General features: G+C 36.8%; 1 protein-coding gene across 1 annotated transcript; it reads right to left on the bottom strand.

The window, feature by feature from the left end:
• Positions 1–1,560: 1,560 nt before the first annotated feature.
• On the bottom strand, positions 1,561–27,640 carry LOC145772694 (uncharacterized). The gene is made up of 4 exons (XM_082584566.1): positions 27,502–27,640; positions 14,218–14,447; positions 9,743–10,305; positions 1,561–4,155 (listed from the first exon to the last, which is right to left on the bottom strand). Exons 1-4 carry the CDS (start codon positions 27,534–27,536, stop codon positions 2,758–2,760), a joined length of 2,226 nt encoding a protein of 741 aa, XP_082440692.1. The 5' UTR covers positions 27,537–27,640; the 3' UTR covers positions 1,561–2,757.
• Between the last annotated feature and the right edge of the window lie 345 nt (positions 27,641–27,985).

Here is a 27,985-nt window from a genome sequence, read left to right as displayed (position 1 = left end):
CAATGGCTCCCTCATAAGCAGGCTGCGCCACTGTGGCTAAAACTCACCGGCACTACGATTTGTCCTAAAATAAGTGATGGGCTTACGAATTTGAAAAAACGAAGATGCAAGTACTTCGACTAGCAAATGTAAATACTGTATGTATAAAACTGCTCTCAAAATGGCGCTAGAGAGTTACTCAAACGAAACATGAAAGTGACTGGTCCTAGACTAGATCCTCAATTTTTAACTGTGCTGTAGCGCATTGCAGCTTGTCATCAACATTTTGTAAGATGTTTGATGGTGGTTTTCCATCGGAAACAATAAATTCGATGGCAACTCACTGTTTTTGACAGACAGCGAGGGAATTTCCAAATGGTAGAAAGAATCTTAAACTAGTTTTTTTCGACATCGGCCTACCTTGGAATAACTACCTAAACTATTAATTAACTAAATCAAAAAAATGAGTCATAGGCCTAAATAAGGTAGATAGGCATTAAATTGGGCTCAGTACTTTCTGGTTAGACCCTATCGTTAGTGCCGAAAAAATACGAAGAGACCGTTCTCAAGGTTTACAACCCGTTGAAGGCAGGAAACAGCATGTTTCTGACAAAAATTTGCTTTTCACTGGCAGTCTTGTGAATCACTTTCCTAATTTTTTTTAATAAATAGCTGCAGCTGTGAAGATATGCTCAATTCTGTCATTCGCTAAATTGTAGCAATGTGTGCTTCATATGCGGCAGGTGTATTGGCTATGCAAGGACATGCTTTTTTCGCCAATTTTGTTTAAATAACCCAAGAAATAACGCATCAGAGGCTTAGTCAGTCCGAGGAAAAAGATTCAAACCGACCAATCAAATTCATCACAGTGCTGCTGGCTACTGTCACGGACACAGTGATTCAATATTTGATTCTTGGGCTTCTCCTCAGACAGCATAATCAGTCATTTTTTACATTGATTCAACGTCGAAAGACGATTGCTGTCTGGGTTATGACGTGTGTATTTCCTTGATCCGATGATGAAATTATGCAGCGATGACAGAATTAGATCCACCATGGCCACCTGGATCCACAAATCTAAAATTCTTACAACCGGCATATCAGCAACTTTTAGAAATTGTGGATGAATGTTTTATCACCAGGCAGCTTCTCAATGCGATGAACAGACTATTCTCTACTTGGTGAGCAGCTGCTCGTACTTGAATAGATGTTTATGTGAAAGTTGGCACGTAAAGCCATAACCAAGTAGGCTAGTAGCCTATGCTTTTCTGTAGTCATCAAGCGAACCATTTAATTTGATTAATAAATCGTTTAGCACAGAATATGTAACGCACGTTGTGTAGTCAGTTCAGCTAACGTCTGGAAGATTGGTCTTTGAAGACGTTTGAAAGCTTTTAAATGCATTCTGTTGCATTTTCGCTAATACGTGACTGCCGTAAGAACTAAATCGCTTTAATTTTACATCAAAGTTATACGCGAAAAAATTCACAGATTGTTTAAATCTCTTGACGTGATGTTTCTCATAGTCTATCCGAGATAACGCTCTTTTCTAAAAGAGAAATACCGGTAGGTGTTTTTAAATTCATTTTATTGTCGTTTGTTAATATTTGTACGTAAAAAACAATTGACAGACAACAGCAAGAAAATAAAATGAAGTACCACCTAACTGCGTAACGCGGGTAACTTTTTCATTGCTTTGATCCAAGCTTAGACTTCCTGGTTTCGTGATACGAATGTTTTCAATTGATACAAAAATAAAGCGCAAGAAAACATCAAATCAATGCAGCTTTGTCGATTCCAATTGAATGTGTCATTGAAGAGCAACCGCACTGCAAGAAGTCTTGTTAAGAATATGAAGCAACTGGTTGAGCTTGGCTTCAATCTCTTGCAAGAGTGCAGAGAGTAGGCATTATTCCACTGCTTGATCGAGTGTTGTGTATGTGTTTCTTGTTAAAGAACTTCAAGGAAAAAAAATGCTTATTCAACTTCTTTTTGAACGTTTCTATTGCGCCGAAAAGAGAAATTGTTCTTCAACAAACTGATAAGCTACATAACAGCGCCTTCCTTTAGTGTTTACATTTTTCAGAATCGCATAAAACTAAACAACAAAATTATATTGAGACAACACCTTGGATTGAACACGAACAGCTTTACTATAAAAGTTGTGGTTTTAATGTGAGATCAACAAAAATGACGATCTTGATGTAAGCTTAGCCTACTTTGTTTAGTGAGAAGAGTAGCACCACTCTGCAACCGACAAACAAGGTAACGTGCTGTAAAAACAAAATAAATAAGTTGATTGACGATACGCGTATGAAACGTTATTTTAAACTGGCTGTGATGAAGATGAATACCAATTTGCAAAATCGTAGCTTGGCCTTATTACTGTTTTTCTTGTAGTAGGTTACCTTGATCAAGGACACTAGCCAAGACATTCATGAAACAAAAAAGGGAAGTTATAGCTTAAAAATCTTTCGTTTTTTTCAACTTTCATCTGTGTTTGGAATCATTTTTTACAGAAACTATCCAGTTTAGAAACCACTAGGTCAAACCTTGTCAATAGATTTGCAGAACTTGTATTCCTAAATAAAAAAATATCGCAAATTCTTTCAGGAAAACAAGCTGATGATGAAAGAAACATTTCTTGCATTGATTCGATTTAAACAAATAAAAACACAACGCAATATAAACTTATGAAAACAATAAGCATTTCAACGAAGTACCAATATTGTTGTAACAACATTAAAAACATGTTTTGAGATCATAGACGGGCGAGTGCTATCGGACCGCTCCCACATTACGAAATAAGTTAGAAGTCCTTTCCAAACCAAGAAAAGTAAAATAATGTTGGAATTCTTGACGTCTTAGATTTGCCACAGTGTTATTTGAAGAAAGGAACAGCCACGAAATTGAGTTGGTGTAAAAGCAACTGAGTGCAAGACACAAGAGAAACGACGGGGTTATACCTGACAATCTGCCAGACCCGTTGTTGTCTTTTTTAGACACAGATTCAGGACATTCAATATTGCTTTGAACATTCTCGGGCTGCCATTGTTTGATAACTTCCATAGACGCTCCTGGAGCCTTTTCCTTTAGCACGTGTGTATTCCGGACATCTTCCAATGCTGCCCTTGCAGTCAAAGTGAAATTGACGTTGCCTGTCGTGATTAAATCAAAAACGCAGGACTCAAAATAAAAGTTCAACAATGTGTCATCACTGTTTGTTTTAGTTGAGCAAGCCGGAGATTCTATTGACGGTTCGTTGTTTGCAGAGTTGTCGCGGTCTGCGGCGTGTCGCTTACTCTTATTTTTGCTCTTTCGATTCCGTCGTCTCTTGCTCGACGATTTTCGGGGTGAAACGGTATCGGTTTCCCCTTCTTCGGTGCTGAACAGCTGGTTAAACGAGGACTGACTCATGTCGTTGTGTGACCCATTCTCAGCGGCCACTCTGTTATTTCTTCGCTTTTTCTTATGTTTTCTACGGTTGGAAACAGTTCGGGATGAAACAGGCCTCGAGGTTGGAAGTTGGTTCAACTTTTCACTTTGATTCGGCTCATTTTTTGTTTTCGTTTCGCTACGGCTGCCATACTGTGCCTGGTCTTGGTGTTCGATCTTAGCAAGCATGATCTGTTGGCATTTTATCCGAGCTTCTTTTTCTGAATAGTAAGTCGGAGTTGGATTGTCACCGTTTGCCAGTGATCGGCCTGAATGTGCGTTATACAGCGTTCCAGAAGATCCCGTACTGTCATCACGGAAAGGTGAGTTGTTTTTACCAGGAAAAGCGATGGCTTCTTTGCTCTGGCCGGGAGAAACAATCTGATGGTTTGCATTGGCATGTACAACATCATTCAGACTCTCTATTTGATTTGCTGAGGTGATACGTTGATCAGGCAAACAACCATCGGCGCAAAGTTGCGGCTTTGAGTTTAGTCCTTTGATTAGCTCTTGTGGCATTCGAATAGCAAATGTTAAATAGCTGCCGACCGATCTAATAATGATCGTTGTAGCAATAAAACGAGCTCGAATTTCAACATGGCGGCCAGGTACCACTTCAACAACGGCCACACTGCCACTGACAGAGCTTCCATCCGTAAAGGCTCCTGGAAGTATTTCACTGGTTGCAACGTAATGCCGCTGGCCAGAACATTCTCCAGCAGGTTTAATCAGAACTGTGATCTGCAAATACATAAATAAATATTACAACACAAACGTCATGGCTTAAAGTGGATATACATTAAAATTTTGTGTATATTTAAAAGGATTGACGCCATGATAGGTGAATTTATTTAACAAATCTTTCTGTTTGATTGCTTTCACAGTTTATATATTGTTCATCTCTTTGGTGTTGTATGCTTATGTCACAACAAAGCCAATCTTCTTCAATGTTAATACTGAGCTTAAGAGTATCAAAAACATACCTTAAAACATACCTTAAATTAAGCAATTTGAACGAAGCATAAACTTATGAATCCACGCAGTTCACGCGTGAGAAGGTGAGAAAATTTTAGCGTGGGTCTGAGCGATTGTAGAACTTCACAACAAAGCGAGATATTTGGAGCAGTTTGAAGAGGCAGGGCTAAAATTTTCAAGTGGTTTCAATGTGTTCGTACTTCACGATGTTCGCAGCCAAGCCAACCCAGATAGCGAATTGGGTTTGCTATGCCGTACTTTTTGAGGTGTTGTATGTTGTAATCTATTATTGCTAGGTGACCGTTGCGTCAAACTAGCATGCAAAATCATTTTGGCCAGCTTCAAAAAGGAGTTGTTTAAATTTTTGTTATCACAACACGTTGTTAATAACACAAGCCACAGCTGTTTCAACTCACGCCAATTTTCTTTGCATAAATAAATAATATCGTCACAACTGCGCAAAGTTCGGGAGGTCGCTAACTATATTGGCACAAGCACACTTTTGTTTTGAAAACAAATCCATTAGTTTTGAGGCATTTCACCCAAGTCTCGAATCGGAAACTAAAGCACAGACATGACTAACAAAAATTAAACTTTAAAAACAAAATTTTGTGGACTTTTCATGGGATAAATCGCATAGGAAATATGGGAACCTGTGCGAACACTCCAAACTATGACCTCCATGGGCTATGTATAGTATTGCATTGCATGTGCGATGATGCTTGGGTAAGGCACGGCCAAGGAATAATTTTTAAAAACGGGGGCCTGTGAAAACAAACATTAGCAACTACAGTATCTAATCGCCAAAGAACTTAACAAGGAACAGAAACTTAAATGTTTGAGTACTAAAGAGTTAGGCCTTGATTCCAATATTTCAGTTAAAAAACGCCATTTCAGACACGTATAGCCTGCCCTGCAACTCGCTTGAACTTTCAGAGGTTAAAATAATAAAATAAACCAATTTCCGGAAAGGAAGTAAAGTTAAAACCTTTGAACATACGTACGCTCGTCATAAATTATTGAATCCTTTCTGAAAATAGCACCTTCACAAAGCCAAGGTGGAATAAAAAAATTTAAACTTGTGTTTTAAAGAAGTAAAGATTTGTGTTGCGAAAAAAGGCGAGGACAAAGCGAAGCCAACTCACAGTTCGTCAATTAGAATTGAGAACTAACATCTCACTTGTTTGCATCACAATAAGTCCTCTTGACACTACCAACGAAATCTCGAAACTCTCCGCAACTGGAGAGTAGACAAATCGAGGCACTAGGGACACTTCAGGCGTGAAGTGTCGAAGATCAAGTGCCCACTTTGTTTTGGGAGCAGTGCGAGCTTGTGAAACTATTTCCAAATAAAATCCCTATGGCATCCTATGCTATCTAAGGTTCAAATGCTAATATTTTACCAATTTAATAATTCTGTAAACATGGAACATACAAGCGCAGACCCCAAGATTTATAATAATACAAATAATTAGAACAAACTTAACCGAAAAAAAAAGAACTTGCAAGAAGCACCTGGGTATCAAATAACAAACATTAACATGTTGAAAGTTAAGTGTGAAACACTGCTGCCCTGTTCTGATTATTATGTTTAAATCGATAAAAGGATCTTCTGTGAGCTGAGAACTAGAATGGCCCCTTGACTGATTGATTTGTTTTGATTTAAAGAAAAAAAAACTGATCGATTGATTTGGAACTTTATCCTCGGACTGAGAAAGCTTCTTTGAGACCTTAATCCTGGCAGTTTCGCATACTTGTAGAGGCTTTGAATCACTGACGCAGGCTCGATCACCGAGATTGACAAGAGTGAAGTTTCCGCTTGTTGTTGAAGTGTTGTTGCCAGGGAATTATTTCATCCATTCCCGCTGAATGAAGAGCAGTCCTGACAGTGCGTTGCTCAAGCGCACACCCCTAGAGCCGAACCAGCACCGCTTGATCTTGAGTCGGGCGCGTAACCACTCAAAGCGCGCTGAGAGAGTCATTCAATGTAACGACGTACTTTGAAATAATATACAAAAAAATAAACGCAGTCAGTTTTATTGCTTGTAACTTGCAGGTGTACAAATGATAGTATCACTCTCACATTTAAATAAAACATAATCGCAGATTCAAATTGCCTTTCCATGTAGGCTATTCATATTTACAAAGCATACTTTTTTCAACCAATACATTTCCAATCGATATCAACGAGCGGAAGAAGACACAAAAGCCTTGACACCTGCTTGAAAGAAACCAACATACTGTATTTACTTCAAGAAAGCAAAGAACCGGACTCATGTTACTATAGACCAGGCGTGTTGTACAATTCGAATTCAACTGATTACAGGGCTCCTTTTTTAATATAAAAGAAATCGATGCTACTTCAGCATCTCCACAAACAATAAACTGAAACACCTGGCTTTTATTGCTTTTCTTACGAAGTTTGTTGTTTTGGTGGAGGCCTTTCAGTCTAAAGCCACTTCAATATCGGAAAATCGAGTGTAATTAGAACAGCACTCAGAAGCGTTTCATTAAAAAATGGTTGAAACGGAAAGCAATAAACTGCACATTCAGTTGAACGCCAAAATCTTTCGGTGAGAGCACGAACAGGGACTATTGCCAATCAATCCCATACAAACACTGTTTAGAAATATAGCCTACTGCGTGTTTATCAGTTTTACACACATGATAAACTACAGTTTGTGTTGATCCTGAAAAAAAAAATGTATAGACAAAATTGTACGTTTTGCTAGCGGCCTACCTAGAGTGAAGTGTCGAATGTACACATAATCTCTAAATGAGAATAATTGTTATTGAGAATATGATTCAGAAAGATATTAGGTCAAATTTTTTCCTTGCCAGTTGATAGAGAATATTGTGATACAGATATTAAACTTTCTTTTGAAGGACCAGTGAAAATGTTTTGATGCATTAAACCGTGATAAAGCTATCCAAGGAAAGCCTTCATGCCAAACTTAAATCATGACAGTATTTCAAATATATCGCCTCAAATTCTTAGAATGATTGCACAGGGAGACTGGTATTGAATTGTAGAAGCGATAACACAAACAGCGTCAACACCTACTCGAAACGTGGGTGGTCTTTGTCACATACTGTAGAGTTGGAAATGACTGCAACAACTTTTACCCAATCACCATGTTATGTTATGATAAAATGATAAATGCGTATCCGATTTAAAGGTGATAAAATGCTTGATGAACAAGTGAAGAAAGAAAAGTGTAGCTACACTGGCTAGGCTACTGTGATTATAGTAGTTGTGGCGAAAGACCAGGGTGTGCATGAACGTCGTAATCGTTTTTTGCAAAAAGATAGGTGTTATTACAAGCCACAATTAAAAGCGACTATCTGCTTCAACGGCCAATTTCAAAGTGCGTCTACAATTTGAACAAGTATCTGGGATGATTCATGTTTAGGGCACTGGGAAAGTGAAACTGAAAGTAAAGCAGCCAACAAGTCCATTGCAAATAGCTTACATCCAACAACTGATGCAGGAACAAGTCAACTTGGCTATATTTTTTTGCTAATTAGACTACAAAGACATGAAAACCAGGTCCATGTAGAAAACTATCCACTTTAACGGCAAGTCATTAACCACAGATAACATCACGTAAGAAGAATTGAGCTATCATTTCATAAAGATTTATAGCGGCAGAACGTAAAGTTAATTTTTAACTTGGGCTTTTCATAAAATTGTCCTCAAGACCACACAAATGATTTTTTCATCTATATATTTCACAGCGTTAACGCACATCTTGCGTTTACGATTACCCCATATTTGCGTTAAATCACAGTTAACACAAATGTATTTGCTCAGTCAGTAGGCCTACCAGCACGAAGAAAATATTTCAAAAGGATAAGCACATTGGATTGGCACTCACACCCTCAGCTTGTGGCAAATATTTTTCATTGAGAGATCAATTCGCGCGATAATGCTGTGGTGAATAGCAATTGTTCAAAGCAATTTTCTTTCTTATTTTGAAAGAATTATTATACAAGGCGACTTTGTAAGAACAGCAACTTTTGTAAGAAGACGTCAGGCATTAGCCTCCTCACAGCCTCGAAATAGCTGTTTCACAAACAACACAAGCGGTGCAACTACAAAATATGAAACTTGCAGCAATGAATGCGGTATCGAGTTCATCTTGAGTACAACCAATCTTCACAGTCACACATTCCACTAACTTTGCCCATTAAATGAAAAAAACATCATTAAAATCACAACAACTTATATCAGGAGAGTTTCACAGATCACTTTTTATAAAGGCTATATCTGTAACTGTATTAAGGTAATTATACTCAAGGGATCATAACGTGTGAAGACAGGCCACCAGAGGTTAAGATAGCATTGCGCCTGAATATAAGGATATAAAAAAGAAAGGTATCTTTCTCGTTTAGCTCATGCTTTCATTATGTCACTTGTGAATTACATGATACCGGTTTAATGCTGTTGGTACAATGACGCATATGAACATCAAAACAGCTCCATTAACGCAACGGACAAAGTCATCTTGCCACTAATCATTTCAATATTTTAACGTCACTCCCATCACAACACTTCGATTTTTCAAAACAAACTTTTGAAATAACGTGGAGAAAAACCTCTCATAGAGCCTGAAAAATACGAGTGCCACAAGTACCAATTTAGCGACCCAGATACGTGTTATAGGCTCTATCGCAACGAATCGATAGTCGATACAACTTAACTAAATAGTTGATACATTTCAACAATATAAAGTGTCAGTTCTTTTTGGTATCGTCGTCTTGTATTGTTTTCATAGTCGTGATGGAATAAATCAAATAAATTTACCACATGAATTTTAGGCCATATTTTCTTTTAGTTTTATTAAGATCTTATTACCTCAGTAGCTAATTTTTCTCAAAATGTAAGGCTTAATTGTGGCTTCCTATAATTGGATCGAAATTCAAACTTTGTAGGGGTCTCTTAGTCTTATATAGTAGGCTACATGGACTACACACGCCATTCTGCAGAGTGTTCAACCATAGACTGGTTCAACTCTGACCAATTCAATATTTGGTATGAAAAGGCTTTACACGATCTACCAACCATTTTACTGCGTTTCTTGAAGTGAAAATATTTTTCAAATTCTGTACATTACAAGCTGTTTGGGTTAAGTAAAAACTCTGGTATAAGATCCTTGAAACACTCAGAGAAGACAACTATGTGTTAGCAAGTCCAAGTCCAACATTGGCGTGGATTGAAAGGAGATATGACTTCTCAACTGTTCTAGCTTATTGCTCTGTGGTATAATTACCTTTTAAATTTTATACAAAACTGCTTTCTTACGATCGGTAAATAATCACAAAATTGATTTGTTCTATCTGCAGATCTTACCTTTGTTGTCACCGTGGCTGAAGCTCCTTCTTTGACAGGCACGTTGGTTACCATGACAACCATATAGTCGTTTTCTACCAGAGGCCAAGTCCTTTCTATTTTGCAAGTGTAGAACTTGTCAAAAAAGGTTCTCAAATGGGGATCACCAAACAGCCCACAGTGGCGATAGTTAGGAGTACCAGTGTACATACAAGTATCCCTTTCAGTTACTTGTGAGGAAGGCGGTGTTAAAGTCGCGTTGATAGAAAACGTTTTAGGGTCTGATTTCGCAGGTATGGTTCGCACAATGCTTGGTGAAAGAGTCCTTGGTTTTGCAGAGCAGTTGATTAATAGCAAGTTTTTGTCGTTCATATGCTTCATTGAGTGAAATATTAAGTTTCCTCGGCAAGCTTTCTGCATCTTCTGCAAGCAGCGATTTAACTTTTTCAATACCCGACAGCGTCGCCTGGAAAGGTTTTGGTCGTCGTCTGACCTTTCCTCCGCCGCTTGCAGATGACGATCAGCGCGCTTGTAAGAATTGATACAGCCGTCGACTTTACACCTTGTGCTTTGACGTCCAGCAGCTGCAAAAAAAAAAGTTCATGAGAAAACAATGCTTGGTTTGCAGGTTGATGGTGAAAAATCTTTGGGCAGAATAAGTTTCAATGTGTAGGCATGGACTTCTAAATAGTAGCACCTGGACTGGACACTCAGTGGGCAACATGAGGCCAAACAGTTGGTACAACAGTTGGCCAACAGTGGGCCAACAGCCAAGTAACTAACCCTGTTGGCCCACTGTTGGCCAACTGTTGTACCAACTGTTTGGCCTCATGTTGACCACTGAGTGTCCAGTCCAGATGCTACTATTTAGAAGTCCATGGTGTAGATTACTGAGACTAGCCAGCTTGTTCAAAATGCTGCCTTAATGCTTGGTAAAAAAAAAAACCAGCAAGTTGCACATAATTGCTTGCTAATTAGTTTTCTGTCAAAGTAAACTTCAATGAGTGAATGCGTTCAATTCCAAATAAGAAAAACAATTGAAGACATTAGGTAAACATTCCACTAAAAGTATGTTAATGCCTGAAGATTTACTCGATGTTATGTTTAATATACCAAAGGCGATCAATTTTAAAAGCTTTCTCAAAGCTGTTTGAACTTGCATACTCAATCTTGGTTGCAATGTTGACATAATCTAATTAAAGCACACGTGACACGTTAATTAAATTTTTAGTTTTAACAGCAGTGAATGATAAGTTGGATGTTTACTGGTGTTACGGGCACACCATCAAAAACCCATTTATCTCAAAGTTCAGTTTAATCGCTGGTTTAAAGACACAATAGTAGATATACGTTTGTAACGGGTTTGTAAGCATGACATCGCCAAACGTTTTTGTCAGGGGCGGTAGGCTTAAAATGGGGCTACTAGTCACCGTTTCATGCCAAAAAGTCCGCTGCCATACTTTATCTCAACACATATGCATTTATACTGTCAGTAAAGGCCCAGTTCTCACACTATTGTATCTTGCCAGTGGCAGAGGGTTCGAGCTATAACCTGACAAACTCTTAGAAGCAGAATAAAACTCTTCCGACAGAATTTGTAACTTGTAAAGGTTTTAATTTTAATGCATGCATGTGTTTAGACGTTAGGACTGAGATTAAGCGTACTGCGGAAAGAAAGTGAGCAATCTAGCTACAGTAATAGGTTTGACTATCCCCAAGTCGCCATTTTAATGAACATTAAGTTTTCCCCAAAATGTCAGAGTAAAAAACGGTAAAACCCTAGAAAAAAAATCTTCAAGCCTTGAGGTAAAGATCACATGCGTAAACTTTTTTAAATTGCAAATAGAAGTTTGATGTGAGAAAAATGAGACAATTCCGGTAATTTTCATGATAATTCAGATACTTGTCACTAAAATAACATTGAAATAGCTCTTTGATCACTCTCTTTCGATGCAACAAAATTACGCTAATTTTCCAGCAACTTATATTTGTTGATGCCAGGCTAACGTAATTTTACCCTTCAGTCACTCGAACAGTTCACAAACAACCAAGCAACAGCAACTGTTTTGATAAGTTAGTTCAGAAAGATTCAAATGTTATCACAACAACCAACGGCAGACTGCAAACGCATAAACCAAGGCGTTAATAAACGGTGTAAAGGCAAGCGCAAAATAAGCACAACCAGGGCAAAAAGGTCTTTGCTTTCTTACGGTAGAAAATGTGAATGGGCTATTTTTAATGGGTCGCACTAAAAATTTCAAATAAAGCAATAATAATTGCAAAATCTCATATCATGACAACGTAGTTTACAAAGAAAAAAAATGACAAACATTCTGTAGACTTCATTCAAACGAGGGGTCACAACACAAATTTGAAAAGCATCTTCCAAACAGCGGTTAGATAAAACATCTTAACCAGGGGTGGCCAAAGTGTGGCTCAAGAGAAGAATTTTTGCTGCTCCGGATTAGGTTTATACTGAAAAACTTACGAATAGCGAAGTGTGGCCCAATCCCATAAAACTTTGGGCAACCCTGACCTAAACAGAAATTTGATATACAACATATTATAATGAAATAGATAACTTTTATAGAATAACTTGAGGAGCAAGGTACCGTAATTACACTTTCACACCTAAAAGTGTTACATCACAGCACGAATTATCCAAACTAGTGACACTAATTGATTGACCCTGGTCCCTGGTTTGAAACTTCCATGAAGACCGAAAAACGTAGGTTGACAACTGGATTGTATCTTGGTTTTAACTTTTTGTGATGTTCACATCATAATCTTTTACTATTTCTGCAGATGCTGCTATCTTTGCAAGAACCTTGCCACTTCGGCATGCAACCAGGTGGCTTTTTTGGCACTACTTCAGTACGCTTGGTTTAATTTTAAAACCAACCAAGTATTTAGTGAAAGTGCCAGGCATAAGACTGCTAGGCATACTTCCTTATGTTCTTAATTTTAAATTCAATAAATAGCGGACTTTGCGGAGTTAAAACAGTTTTTACTGTTGCACAGTAAGTGGACAGCAAGATATACGAGGGGAACGTGTCACAATACTGGCAACTGAAAAGGTCCAAAGAGTTTGTGGCAGATTGTTGAGTAAAACCTTACATCAATATTGAAAAACGTGACAATAATCGAATTGGTTTTAAAAAGCAATGATACAATATAAGTGTTAAAAGGGGATCTGGCTAGTTTGCCAAACAATTATTGTGATCGCTTCAGTGACATTAAAAAAGATGCTGCTATATCACTGGATATAACAATCCCTTCGAAAACAAAAGCTCAAATATAACAAAGTAATTATTTCGTGAGGACACAACACGGTGTTGTTGAAGCTCTAAAAGTTACAAAGTATCAGCAAAAGCTGTGAAACATGGTAACTTGACCAACACAAGAATCCGACGCAAAGCAATAGATCTTGTGTTAGATTTTTTGCGGTTCATCTTTTGTTTACTTTTCTGTCGCTCTGCGGGATATACGATCCGCCCTTTATTGCAGTTTTAATCAACCACTTGTGGTATGTCATAAATCATGGAGCAGTCATACCCAGCTGGAAGAATCCGTTCTTTACACATTGATCCATTGTTTGCAAACGATGAATCGATGTATAAAGAACAGCTTCGCTCGCAGTTGATATAAATCCTAGAGCGGATTAGCCTACCAGCAAATAGGAACAAAGAGACCATTTTTAAGTTTAAAGTGTTTTAGGCAGAGACTGTTTTAATTTCCAACATTTGCGAACGCCTTGTGGTAAACATAACGCCAAATTTATTTACGCGTAACTGTGTGTTTGATATACATAAAGACTAAACGATTTGTTCAAGCTGAAAAGATTTTCGTAAAAAGTTATGTTCAAATCAGCAACCGAGAAGTAAAAAGCCCTTCCAAGGTAATCAACCTCGCTTGCACTCCGTGCAGACGTTGAACTCAGTTAGATTAATGTAAGAGGGAAAAGTTTAATTCACGTCGCTAATTTTCTGTTGACAAATCAGTAATCACTTTAAGTCAAGAAAATTCCTATCTCAGCGTTTGGGTTACGATATTTTAGCTTACAAACAGTCGAAAACCGTCTGATGAAATTTCGAATTGAGGAAGCATAGCATTCCCAAACACCACCAGAGCTTCACGTGACGCATCGTTATGTTTGCGTAACGACCACGCACCAGTCAAACACACGTCATCGACAATTGCCTGTCGAAGTTTGAAGAGTTGTTTCAATTAAACAATGAAATCATTTGGAAGAAAAGCAGCTGGAAACGCTATGAATATTCAGCTTAAAACACAGCGATTAAAAGCAGTTTATTTGTTCTATCATTTGAGCATTGCATTTCAAGAGAGGCCACAATAGATTCAAGAGGTCTTCAAGCCTAACGCACGTTCTTCGCTCGAAAATAAAGCGTTGAATGATGGTGGCGATGATGGCTATCCGCCACCCCTGACAATGATAACAAATAAAAAGTTATTAAATCGTTTGTTAACCAACTTACCACGGTTGACCAGTAAAAACAGAAGAACAACACAAAGAACTGAGGAGAAACGGACAGAAGCCAGATTATTGAATGCCCTTTTAAGAAGAAGACGACCAGGACCCATAACCATCCATTTAGACGGGTCTTTCGACAATTTTGTTGGTAGAAACGATGTTAGATGACGTTGAGAATGAAGCTGAGTGACGAAATTAGTCTGACACGGTCTTACAGGGTGTTTATGCAAACATCTGAAAAAGAAAATAAACTCAATCAAGTATACTACTTTTTTTTTCACTTTCTAACAAGTATTTGATGAAGGAACATTACCAGTCATACGTGCAAATTTTTTGACAGTCATCTACAAGTCCCAACTTACCAAATCAGTTTTGTTTACATGGATTCAAGGTCGACTGACGTTGAATTCATGTAAAAAGGACTAACTTTTTTTGGTGAAGCAAGACAATCAAATGTGACTCGGCCTCAGCATAATCAGCGCGGGCAACGTACTAAATTTTGGGCATTCTTCCCTTAACTTTACTCTTCATTTTTAAACAGCAATATTAGATATTTCAAGAGTACAGTATTTAGCTTTGCACTACCTTGCAATGCTGCGATTTAGTGAAAATGTGTCCCATTGTAACCGTAGTAGGCTACTTCTATAAGACGTAGTAATTTGTACTAGAGGCGTACTTCTATAAACTTAGATGTGCCATGGATGTACGCAGCCTATAGGCTACTTAGAATCATATATTAACATAGGAGAGCAATAATGTTCGCACAACAGCCAACATCGACCCTGAGGCTACAGTGACAAGCACTGGGAACCCACATCAAATTTTAAATATGTCCGCAGCACGTAAAAACGACACGGATCGTGTATATTGGATAGGAAATTGCTGCAATTCTTGTTTAAATTGTATGATTATATCACGAACTTGGCGTTTTCAAAGACGTTTGTAGCTAAATTGCTAAACCGTATGCCTCGGTACAGTGTACTTTGATGACTCGAATACTGCGACGTTAAGTTTAAACTGACAAAATAACTTTTTTAAAATATCACTTTTGTGCGGACTATTCCTAGTGATAAAAAGAGAAGTTGTTCTTCAGCTACGGCACAGGTTGACAACAGCTTTTGATATATTTTAACTATGAGTTCGGAAATAATATTGACAAATTGCATTAGTCAGCAAATTGCACTTGAATGTTTGAAGAAACATATTTGAGTCCTTGATTTTGAGAAAGGATTATGTGTTGCGGTATGAGCTTTTACCGCTTGAAGGTCTATCTATAATAATAATCTTTAGTCTTGCGTTAGTATTGTTGGATTATACAGAACATCACAGTGCTAATTGCCACAAGATAAAAACAAACCGAGCGGATTTCTAAAGTCTTCGGCATTAGTGGAGATGGTATCAAATCCTCGGATTTCGCAAAGTAGAAGAAATTTTAACACTTCCGCTGCTGCACTATTCATTAGGGTCACTTCTGTTAACCACGTTTCTCAAAAAGAATTTTACACTTCCTCACTTCAAATAGCAACTACGTTCAGCTAAAGACTCCAACGTCAATGCAATCAAATCAAGGAAGCACGGTTAAAATGATTAAGAATTGAGAAGTTACCAGAAACTCGATCATTTCCGCTGAATTCCAGACAGATTTGAGCAACCTTTCGGTGGCACGCGCCTTTTAAAACATGTTTGAACTGTTATATCAGAATTGTGCCTCAGGGCACACTTTTCACACCTTGATGTTGTCCGACCAATAAACAACCCAACATCAGCACCTGTGAGCTGGTAAAGAGATTATGTCTGAGTCAGGTAGACACATTAGCAACAAGTGGCGACAATTTAAATTGATTTATACTGGAGGATAATAAAATAATGATAATGATTGAACTTCCCGGCTAGCAAAAGTTGCTTTTTTACATTGTTGCAATGTTTCCAGACGTTAAAATGACGCTCTAAATATACCTTTGACTGGCTGGGTTACTGATGTCACGCCATATTACACAACTCGTATGATGATTCTGCGCAGAAAGTATGTCCATGTAACGTAAAAGATACTTATCAAATCTTTTCTAATTTCAAACGTAAACACAGCGTGACAAAATTCCCGTTGATTACATTGTAGTAGTGAATTTCATTGCAGTAATTTCAGCAAACTCGTTTTGTGTGTTTTATGCGGAAAGTAGCCATTACTGAGATTGCTATATTTCTCATAGCAGGTGTAAAAATAAAAGAAATTATTTATCAACCATTTTCGCAATTTACTTGAATAGAAAAGAAAGTAGTCGAGGAAAAACAGTTCTAAAAAAACTTTTTTGGATAGAAAAACACCAGGCCTGAGAAAAAATACTTTTTCGGGACGAAAACGTACGATTAAAGTGAGCACAAAACACCAAAAGTGTAAATTGGTAGGCGGCTCCTGATGAAAGCTCAAAATTGTTGTCTAATGGTGGTTATTTTGTTTCACTTATAGTTTTTCAATGCGAACAAACTTTTAAAGTCAGTATTACTGCACCTGTATCATCTACAGCGCAAATCGGAAAAAAAGACAAATACTGTATATAACTTTCAAAATGCCCTTGAATTGCTAGGTTGATGTCCAGGTATTCACAAAGCAATTCTTTTTAATAAATTTGCAGACATTGAATCAATGTAAAAATGGACTTGTTTTTTTTAGCTTGGCTATAGGTCAGAGAAAATTAGGTTTCATCAGGTCAAGCTACTCATAAAATGCACATACTTGGTGAAAGTTCATTTGCAACAATTGTCTCAACACAAAAGATGTTTTAGCGGATACAGATTATGGTTGTAAATAGTTGAAATGTATTCATTCCAAGCTGTTTAGTAAATACTTTCATCTATGTTTATTGCTATGCCGGCTCCATCTTCAAGCCACCCAACGGAGTGGAAGGTCTGCGTGTCATGGATGATGAAACCAAAGACTGGCTGCTCTCTAGTAACCTTCCAGTGTAGTCCGGGAACATCGTGAATCTGGGGTGATAAAAGGATAGACCCTCGGTCCCAGAGGCTCACACGACGACGACGACGCAATGATGCTTCACGGCTGCTTTTTTTAAATGTCTTTGACTTTGTAAATTTAGCAACAGTTCACAAGGCAAACTGTGTCGAAAAGGGTATCATAATTATGACGAAGATGCAAAACTTTTATTCCTGAAATCAATTAAATTCTCGACAAAAATTAGTGTGATACAAAACGTTACGTAGTATTCCGAAATAGTTTTGTTTTAAACGGCCCCCTTAGCACCTTTTCAAAAGTTGTCGTTAGAGTACAATTGTAAGAAAACCCACATCAAGCCCAATGTACAAAAAACGGCAAATATTTACGTCATGGTCCTCAATTTTTCACGGTTCAGTGAATTCAAATGAAAGCCGCAGGTGCGAAGTTAGGAAGCTAACAATTGTGTCCCGCTGTCGGGTACTTTGTTCGCATTGTTACTATTTTCTATGCGAAGGTGAACAATAAATTTTACTTTTATAGAGCAAAGCCTTTTCATGTAAGAAATTGCCTCAAACAAAATGACGAAGAAACTCCTTTTCGCTCATTTTGCGACAATCCTGTATTGGATAACATTTGATTGTAACTACAACACCCAGAAGACTGTCAGCAGCGTAACTTCAAAATTATAAAACGAAGAAAAATATGTGCTGCTCAAAACAAAACCACTTTGAAACGTTTCGTTGTTTTTTTTTTACATTTTTTGTCTTACTTCCTTTTCTAGATAACTTATTGGTGAAAAATTGCGTTTCAACCAAAGGAAGCAATGTTTGGTGCGCACTAGCTAACTCTCATCTAACTCTCACCCAATCCTACGAAAGAGCAACAGTATCTTTACCCTCAATATGGGTTGACCGTTGTCGTCACTCCTACTACGACTATTTTGCTTTGAGAACGCGCATTGCCATTAGCATTGTGCAACAAAACGGCAATGGAGCAACAAAATGCCTTTGTGCCTTTCTTTTCCAATTCATCGGATAGGCACTGTCGGAAAACTAACGAGACTCATTATAAACGATAAATTAGACAAAAGGTGTTCTATTCCAGTGATTTGCAGGCCTTTTGTAGAAAGGTAGCAGATTTTAGGAAAGTTGTACTTTTAAGATTGTGCAATAAAACAAAATGTAGAAAATAAAGATGCTATGGAGGCATAGCGCTGAATATGACACAGGAAGAAACAACTTCAAGTATTTCTGCAAAAATCATGCGAACGAATTCAGCTTCAAATTCAACATTGAATTAATGACCAATACAAACTTGTTGCTAGTTCATTTTCTCTGCTAACCATTACGTTGGGAATCGGTTATTTGACATCAGTTTTATATTTGAAACAGAAATGAGGATACTTCTCGCTAATTGGAAATGACCCAACTTAGCTCCACTGGCTCATTAGTGGAGTAGAGGTAATTTTCTTTCCGCCTTTGTAGTTCCTCTCTTTCTGCTCTGAACTAGTCTTTTGACAGGCTGGTATATTATTACTCAAACTTCTTTTCACAACATGTTGACTAAAAGGAAATACAATTTCGAGCCTCAGTTCAAAGATTTTGTAAACACGGTTTGAAGGCTGAATGAAAAGAAAATCTTTTAGAAAGATTGTTCTGAAATTGTACCCATCAGATTCAAATGCTGTTTAAATTAAAATCTCCCTTTCATCAAGCTTTTGTTAGGTTGGAAAAGACCACTACACTTACATTGTTGTTTCAAGAACCAGCCTCATTAAGGAAATTAAGGTAAGTGCTAGGTTATGGCCAATACCAAACAGAAATAATCCGCAGCAGATTGCGGACGTCGTTTGTCTTAATTACGAAAGAGTTAGATCGATTAATAAAGATTAAGACTAATACTGACGTGAATATAATAAGACGACTTTAACAAACAGCAATATCCAGCTGCAAAAACTGAAAACTGCTATGAGATGATCAATACAGAAAATGTTACACTTTTCCAACTTAATGAAACATTACTCAGTAACTATTTTGCATCTGCTCTTTAGGTTTGGAGAAGAACATCACCTGGTACAAAACTCAATCAAGTTTCTTCAGTGAAAACAACAGAGGAATTGACATTGAAGTCGCTAATTAACGCCAGCAAAAATAATGACTGCAGGTGTGTTGGCATTTCATTTTCAGAAAAAGCCTTATGTTGTTAAATCTGGAGATTATCTCATCATTACAATTTTAGACGCGATAACGCTCATGTTACATCAGAAGATATTGAATTAACGTCAAAAAGTGGAAATTTGAGGCAATTACTGAACAGAATCTAACTAGGAAAAATGGTTTGTCTTTTCTAGCAATCGTTGCAGCGTCCATCTGAAGAATGCGAAAGTTACTGTAAAGCAGAAACATGCGGGTAGTGTTGTTACTTCACTGACGTTTGAACAACTCGTATGTTTCGACTTTCCTTTCACATTCATCAAATGAACGTTTCAACTATTAGTAGATAAAACAATACTGCAATTTAGATAATCACCCAAACTTTTCGGCATGCAAGAATGGTTTGGATACCCTCAGCAAAGCAATCATATCATTACGCTGATATAACCTTAAACGGACGTCAAACAAACATCAGTGGGATGCACACAATTAAGTGCAGCTTCATTTGAAATTCTTGAAAGTTCAAAGTGTTAGAAATCGATCTGGCAAGAAATTTCTATAAAATTCCACTGAAACGAAAAGGTATAAGTTATAAAGTCAAAGAAGTCGCGATAGACGTTCAATCTTTCAAACAAAAGTCAAAGTACCAGATGAAACGAGAAATAGTAAAAACTGAAATTTTTCGAACCATCTCTCGTATTGTAGCTAAGCATCAGACAACCAGTATTGACCACTTAGCCAATACACATCAAAAGCCATCTTATACTGTACCAAGAACAGATCATTAAATGCTGAGGTAATGACATAAATGACATCAATCTGATTTAAAAAAATAAATAAACAAAATACATCTTGTTGGAAACATTTTCAAGTAAATTTGCCGCGAGTTACTGGCGTCGCGCTCTGTAAAACAAGAACACTGAACAGGCACCCATGCATTTCTTCCGAAATTCACACGTGAAACAGTAATTAGACCGGAGAAGCCCTTGATAGGATTACCCAGCACCGTACTTCGTTGCGTAAGTTGATGCAAAGGGACAAAGGGTGATCTGGCCGCTTTTAACATGACTGAACAGTGAACACGCATACGATGCTGGGATGAAAGCGCGTTTTGCATAAGATCTAATTTGGTTATTTATACGTTATGGCTTAATCTGGTGACACTATCTCTGAAGACAGCTTGGATAAAAATCTTTCTCCACCAATGAATTCACAGAAACACTTAAATCAACGGGTTAATTGCCACACGACGATTCATTCAAACTTGTTTTTGTCTCAACCACAATATCGCAATTAAGTTACTTTTGTGTAGACAACTGTATGTGACTATGTGTGATTTAACTTTCGCAGTCAACTGGACCAATCAAACTAACTTACGCAAGTAGGTTGACAAATGTCAGTTAAAACCAAATATCGATTTGATTGTTATGCTTTAATTAGTAGAAAAGCAGAAAGATTTGCTACTTGCAACAGCGCTTCATTTACCCTTAGAAAGAGACTGGAATACTACTGATTACTGAATCGTGTTTTACAAGGTGCCAAAGGCACGGGTATTGTGATAAACGGAAAATATACCTTGTCTCTCACCTAATCAATGCATCATTTAAAGCTAGAATCAGGCTACCTCTTTAAGAATAATAAACATTATCTCCCAATCTGTAAGATAAAGTATTAAAGAGGCATACTTGTCATTCAACTGGAAAAATAGGGATTACACAAAAAGCTTGTAGGCTAATTGTCCCTCCAATCGCTCTTAAAATACTAAAGAACAGTTGTGACTTTTTCCATGTCAAAACCGAGATAGCAGCGAAACTTGAACGAGTCAACGGAACATAGTCTAAAACTATCTCTTAGCCGATATGAAGTGGAAATATGTCGATAAGTTATGATATTTAAAAACAGACTCCAAGAAATATTGCCTTTTAACCACATCGTGCTAAGCACTTTCTATCTGCGGGAAATTGACACTGTTTCATCGGGTAAATATTTCAATGCATTCGAAGCTCTGCTTCCTGTTTGTTGAGCTGTCTAGTCCAATGAAAGAGTATTACTCAGATTTTACAAGTATTACGGTATGTAAAACATTCTATCCGAGTTTACTTCATCATAAGAGGATTACTGATAGCCATTTTTGCAAACACAATTTAAGCGGGAATACAACCTAGTTTGCCACCAACTTCCTTCACTGAATGACGAAAGTGATCACTGAAAATGACTTTTTTCTATTCCAGTTCTTAAGCTTTTAATTGATTGTGCTGGAGCCGCTCTAATTATGCATTAGCATTTAGTTGATGTTCAAACTTGACAAAGTCAGTCATTCATTCATTTGTTTTTGTCACTATTCCGTTTGGAAACGTTAAACTTACACACACTGCCACGATGACTTAAAGTTGAATTTAAAACATCTGTTTCCATCATATCAAGATTTTAACTTTTCATTCTATTGTAACTGACATTTCCTGATTCAAACTTCCTTCTTCAATGGCCTTGTACGCCCTTTACTTGCAATAATATATCCAGCATCGCTTAACCCTTCAAATAACTTATATAACTCACTCGAATCAATAGCAGGAATTCTCACAAGTTTACAAAACGTTCGAACCCAACGTAGATTGCAATTTGTACAACGATAAGAAGTACAATTTGGATTTCGAACAACAGACACAGAACACCTGAAAAACTAGCGAAGTTGCTCACACTAACGAGAAAAGTGCTCATCTTTTTCGTTTGATTTTCTCGAGTAAGTTTCTTTTTTATTCTGCTTCTCTTCTCTCTTGAAATGCTGACAACCGGACGTTTAGTAAAAGTGTCATGAAAAAAAAACTAGCGAAAGAAGCAAACATGGTAGTGTAGTGTTGCTCAATATTTGTTTGCATTCAGCACCAGTTATTTTAGTCATCTCATAGGCCTACATGATTTTTGCAACAGCCAGTAGCAGATCTAGGAGGGCATGTGCTCCCCTAAAATTAAAAAAACACAATTATTTTCAATTCTTTTACCCGCTTTGCTCGCGCAATCTCATTTCATTAATTTAACCAAAATCATCAGCCAAGCAATGTTTCAGAAGTGAATGGGATAGATATTTTATAAACGCAACACATACACACGCAACACTATACAAACCCTCAACAAACAATTTTTAGAAAACCTTTGTGGTGCAACAAAAAATCATTTAAAACGTAACTTCTATTTTAAACCAAAATTTGTAACTCAAAATTTTCCAGTTTCAACTTGATCAATTGGAAAGTCTGCGCTTTGATATAAAAAAAACTTTGTTGAAGTTAAAAATGCACAAAAAACTTTCAAAACAAAGTGAAATATTCTAAAAATCTGCTTTATTTTTGGACTTCAACTTTTACATTGTCGATTTTGTTTTACGATTTTACTGTTTTGAAACTTAGGTGCTCCCCTTTAATTTTTTTTCTAGATCTACTGCTGGCAACAACAGCAGTAAATCCGTTGTTTTTAACGTTTGATAGAGTTCAGAGTGGGCTGAAGAAAAGCTGAAAAAAAACTTGCTTGATGAGAACACTTAAATAGGCCTACATTTGAAGCTTACATACTGACATTACGCGTTATTATGACTATCATTAACGTTTTTTGAGCTGGAAATAAATTAATAACAACCTGATTGATGGTTTCTATTTTGGAAATTCGATAAATCTGAACAATCTGAAGATCAGTCTCTGTAAGAGCCAGCAAAATCTTAGTTGAGCATTTCATGGTTCGTTCAAGGTATTGTAAGACCATCATAAACACAAAAGTTAAGCGCTACAAAGCAATTAATGGAAGTATCAATCTCTGCCAATGCCTTTTTTATTGCAAAAAACTGTTTGTCGTGGTTTTTTAGCAATTTTGCCATAATATCAAGTCTCGGTTTGCTGAAAATATCTTTGGTTTTGATTAAACAGGTTGATCAAACAAGGTTTTTCCCAGCTTTTGTTCAATTCACGTTTTAATAAAAGCTTTATAATGGCTGATTTAGAAAATTAAAGCTGAAATCACAAAATGCCACACAGTACCACAGCAATACAAAGTGCTGACTGTATGAGAAACAGTACCACAAACAAACGTCAATATTTGAACACCTGACTTTTGCAAGGTGTTACGTGATGTTTTACTTGCAAAGGTTATCAAAAATATATATAAATTAAACAAATTTAAATGTAGAAATTAATTACAATAATAAAAAACTCCTCACGTCGGTCATTTATCTGGGCATAACTGAACACCAGAAAGATAGTGCTTTTTTGAAAGATTAAGCAGCAATCCAGTAAAGACATTTTACATCTCAGTCCAATAATAATACACATCTGAACTCTCAAAATATCGTTGGCTCTTGGGGCTACATGTCATCCTTATTTAATAAACGCCAAAAAGTAATACTCATAAAATATGGTGCATATTAATATCGATATTGTAGTAACATCACACCGAAATAGTTTTTAAGTAAAAACGTAATGTTATCAGTAATGATTAAAACCATGGGATTACATACTTGATTGCTGGATTTTATTTAAAACTGTTGAAAATTTATAAGATGAAGTTCTACATTGAGCCACAGGTTTTCCTTTCATTAGCACATATTGGACGCCATTTTACATTCGTTATTACTTACTAGATTATGTAGTAACTTGTTTTCCATGCTAAGCAGGCTACAGATATCACTGCATAACCACTAACCAAGCAGCGATTGATGAACGTGTGAATTTAAAGCATTTTAATATTTTTAACGGTGTTGCAAAGCATCGAATCTTGTAGCTGATACTTTTCTTAGCTTTCCCATCACGCAAATGACACAAAATAAAAGAAACAGTCAAAAGAAGACTGTTGTTTTCGATGTATCAAAGAATTTCGTCATAGAAAGAAAGCAACAAAGGCTGTCAGAAAAAGGGTTGTTTTGAGAGAAAAAATTAAATTAAATTGAACCGGGTCATAAATCAAATGTAGAAAAAGATCTAATTGTTCAAATTAAAGCAGACTAAAACTCTTAGTGCGCTATATTGAAATAAATTTAAAACGCCACTTTTAAAAACATGGTACCTCATCATTCCTTCACTAACACGTATTCCGCCATTCTTAATTCCGTTCGAGATTAATGCGAAGTTTTTGGGTTGAAATTCGAACGTTTGGTTCTTAGGTCGAGCAGTCATTGCAAGTTTTGTGATTGTTTTGTTTGTTTGTTTGTTTGTTTATCTTTATCCTGCATTGCGGGAAAGCGGACTTGAGCGCTATGCATCGGTGTACGCCTTCCGACGTACACCTGACCCACGCTGCAGCCGACGGCAATGTCTGTTTCCGGTTGTCTACTCTACTTATGACTTAAATTTGGTACTACCCATTACTCGAAAATCGATCACTGGGTAGAGGCAATTATCGTAAAGTTTCTTGCCCAGAGAAACAACAGCAAGTGCGGGTGGCTGGAGTCGAACATGCAGGCTCTCGACTGCGAGCCCAACGCGCTAACCACTCGGCCATTGCTGCCGACTGTTGAAGCAATTTTAAGCTTATTTTTTTACAGAAAAAGTTCGCACATTTGACTGTCACAGAGCTAAGCTATAAAATTATAATACGGTTCGAAATGAAGACGGACTAGCACTTTGTAAGTTGCATGTTTAGAAGTTCAGCAGGGCACTTCGTGCATTCATAGATCTTAGGTTTTGTATTGCAGACGGAGAAAAGCCACATAAATGATTAGACGATTTGTTCAAACCTGGCCAACGTTTGAAATCGACATCTACTCCTATACCAGCTACTTTGAGGTAAAAATCTAGGCATTGACCCTTTCTGTATCCTGTTATATAAATCGCGATTTAATTTCAGGTGATTAATCGACGCACGATCTTCTAACTCTTGCTGTTGTAAAACTTTTGACTGAAACCAAAACATATTTGTAATAGCCTAGTGGGGATGTAGTATCGTAGTAGCTAACTGAGGTGTTTCGCACATTTAACTTTTTAAAGAAAACTTTTCATGGAGAAATTGTTTATCGTTCTGATGATAGACTACTGTTAGAACTCTTAAATAAACGAAATTATTTGATAATTTTATTTACCAGGTTACATGTCAGCGGTGGGATGGCGCAACGGATAAGGCGTTGGCTGTTCAATTATGCAAACCTGGTTCGACTCCCGGCTTCAGCTGGTGGTTGAAAACACCGCTCACCTCTACCCAGGGTGTAATAAATTGGGTGGGCGTAGTTGATGAAGTAAAGGCGGCCGAGAGAAAGGAACTAACCACCCAACTCTCCTTAGTACAATGAGAACCTTATCTTCTCATACCCGACACTTGAATCAAGTATGGGACCCCCCTTTACCTTTTTACATGTCATTTGTTACCATAATGCATCATACATTGCAATTCCCAAAGAATTGTCTAAATTGTACCTTTGTTCACACTTTGAAACTGGTTGCTGGTTGCTAAAATTATTATCAGAGAACAATTATCGTGCTAAGTGTGTTATTTATTAACAGTTGGATAGTTAAAGTTAATGATGTAAGAGTGAACTAATAACGAGTTATTTACGACATTACTTTGAACATTTTTATGAACCCATGAAACGCACAGTGTAGTCAGCACAAATGTTGTCTTAATGAGAAACAATGCAAGCCAACGCGATGAATTTGCGTTACTCTACCTTTTATAGCTGCAAGCACAAACAAATTTAAACGCCAATGAAAAGGGAGTCCATTCATCAGAATCAAACTTTCAATGAATTGATCTAATTTAAAGACCTCCGTTTAATGGGGTATGATTTTTATTATGCTTTTTTATGAAGCAAATTAGCTCAGCAACATTGATAACAGCGTTCAAACAGCCCTAACTTTGTATGGTATGTTTACTGAAAACTTGAAAGAGCTAACTTCAAATTCTTGCTTTTCGATTGCTGCCATCATCATGTAAGCATTCTACATGGTAACACTTGCCAAATATTTTATTTGCAATTTAACATAGGTTCAGGGAATAAAAAAAATATCAATAACCCCTCAAGTAAATGTAGCTCCACACAAAATGAAAACTACACGACTTTTAACTCTTTTTTATTAGTCCAAAGAAAATGTCTAAAAAGGCATTGGTAACTACTGACAATATTGCCAATGCTTCGATCTCATGGATCTCATCAGCGCAGTGAAATGAGAGTAGAGAGTTGCCTTGAATTGCTCAAAATTTTCGGACGAAAGGATGGTTTTCCGGAATGACAAATAAGCCAAATGAGAATCGATTTCAGTTTTAATTTGGGACTTAGACGGCAGTTTTTGGACTAAGAGGGCAGTTTGAAAAAAATATCTTGCAGGTAAGCCAAAGATATTTTTTGAAATCGTTTAGTTTGGCTGGGTTCTTACAAAAGATTAAAGTCACGCTTTCAAAGAAGTCTTTTTCTGCTTTGCAAAGTCTTCTTCCATACTCAATTTAAAGAATAAATTAAAATAGGAAACGTTTTCGACTATTTATATAGTCCTTTTCAAGCTTTCAAAAAAAAAACAATTTTAAACATATAAGAAATATTAAAGGAACATACAGTGTAAAAACAACAAAAATATGGTCTTATCCTGCTACCATTTCGTATGTGAGTAGACAGCAGTTTCCCAATGCATAGATAAGACCATATTTTTGTTATTGTTACATTGTATGTTTTTTTAATTCTAATACATGTAAAAAAATTCTTTTAAGGATCGAAAACGCTTGCTATTTTAGTTTATTCTTGTTTTGTAATAATGTTAATGTTGTGGTGCTACTAAGCATTGTTTGTTTGTTCATGGTCTTCCACACTCATATCACAATAGTTAACGTGATTTGATTCGTTTTTTTATTGCTTTGTTAATCTGCCAAATTAGGTGTTTACACTCAGACATTAGCCAGAAATCGAAAAACTAGTGAAACTTGTTTTAAACCCATTTGGCGTCAATTAAATCTAAAGCAATTTAACATATAGACAATTCGTTAACCGTGATTTCTAAACTCAATAATCATTGATAAGTGTTAACTCTTTACTAATGAACAGCTTCAATTTCGAATTCAGAGGTAACTTTTTGTCAAAACCTCCCGAACCAGGTGAACAAGCAGATAGAATTACACAAGTTAAGATTTTAAAAATACTTCACATTGATTCAATGATAACTTGCATCAAGCCAAGGCATAAAAATTGCAATATTCATAACAAACTTACACAGTGAGATAGACTTACCTATTCAGTGTGGGGGGTTTCGATGAGCCAGCCATTGTTTACGAGTTTGTGTTGTATGTTGTTTTCATTTGCCGTAGCTGCTATGAATACTTGTGTTCCACATAAAATACAGAGCGGTAGAAAAAGTAACACATCACAATTTTCTACAATATAAAATGGAATAAATTAGAAATTTGTTGACACCATTAGCGAAAATGTTTTGACTGTGACTTAACAAAACAAAACAATTTACGTTTGTATTTTTTCATTATTTACTATTATAAAAAGAAACCATATTAGACGTTTTTCCGCACTTTCGGTGGAAATTTTAAAAAATGGCTAACATAAGTAACAATAGTTTCATTACGGATTTCTTTTTGGATATATTGTCTGGATACAGCCCTAACTAAGCTTCTTACATCTGAAATTATTTAGATTTGCAACTTTCCACAAACAAATGCGACCTTTGCACGAGCCTATGTGAAAACAGGTAAAAACAATAGTT

The sequence above is a fragment of the Aplidium turbinatum genome, chromosome 6 (genome assembly GCF_918807975.1).
Source record: "Aplidium turbinatum chromosome 6, kaAplTurb1.1, whole genome shotgun sequence".
NCBI lineage: Eukaryota > Metazoa > Chordata > Ascidiacea > Aplousobranchia > Polyclinidae > Aplidium > Aplidium turbinatum.
Note: the sequence above shows the minus strand (reverse complement) of the source record. Positions and strands in the feature narration are given on the sequence as shown.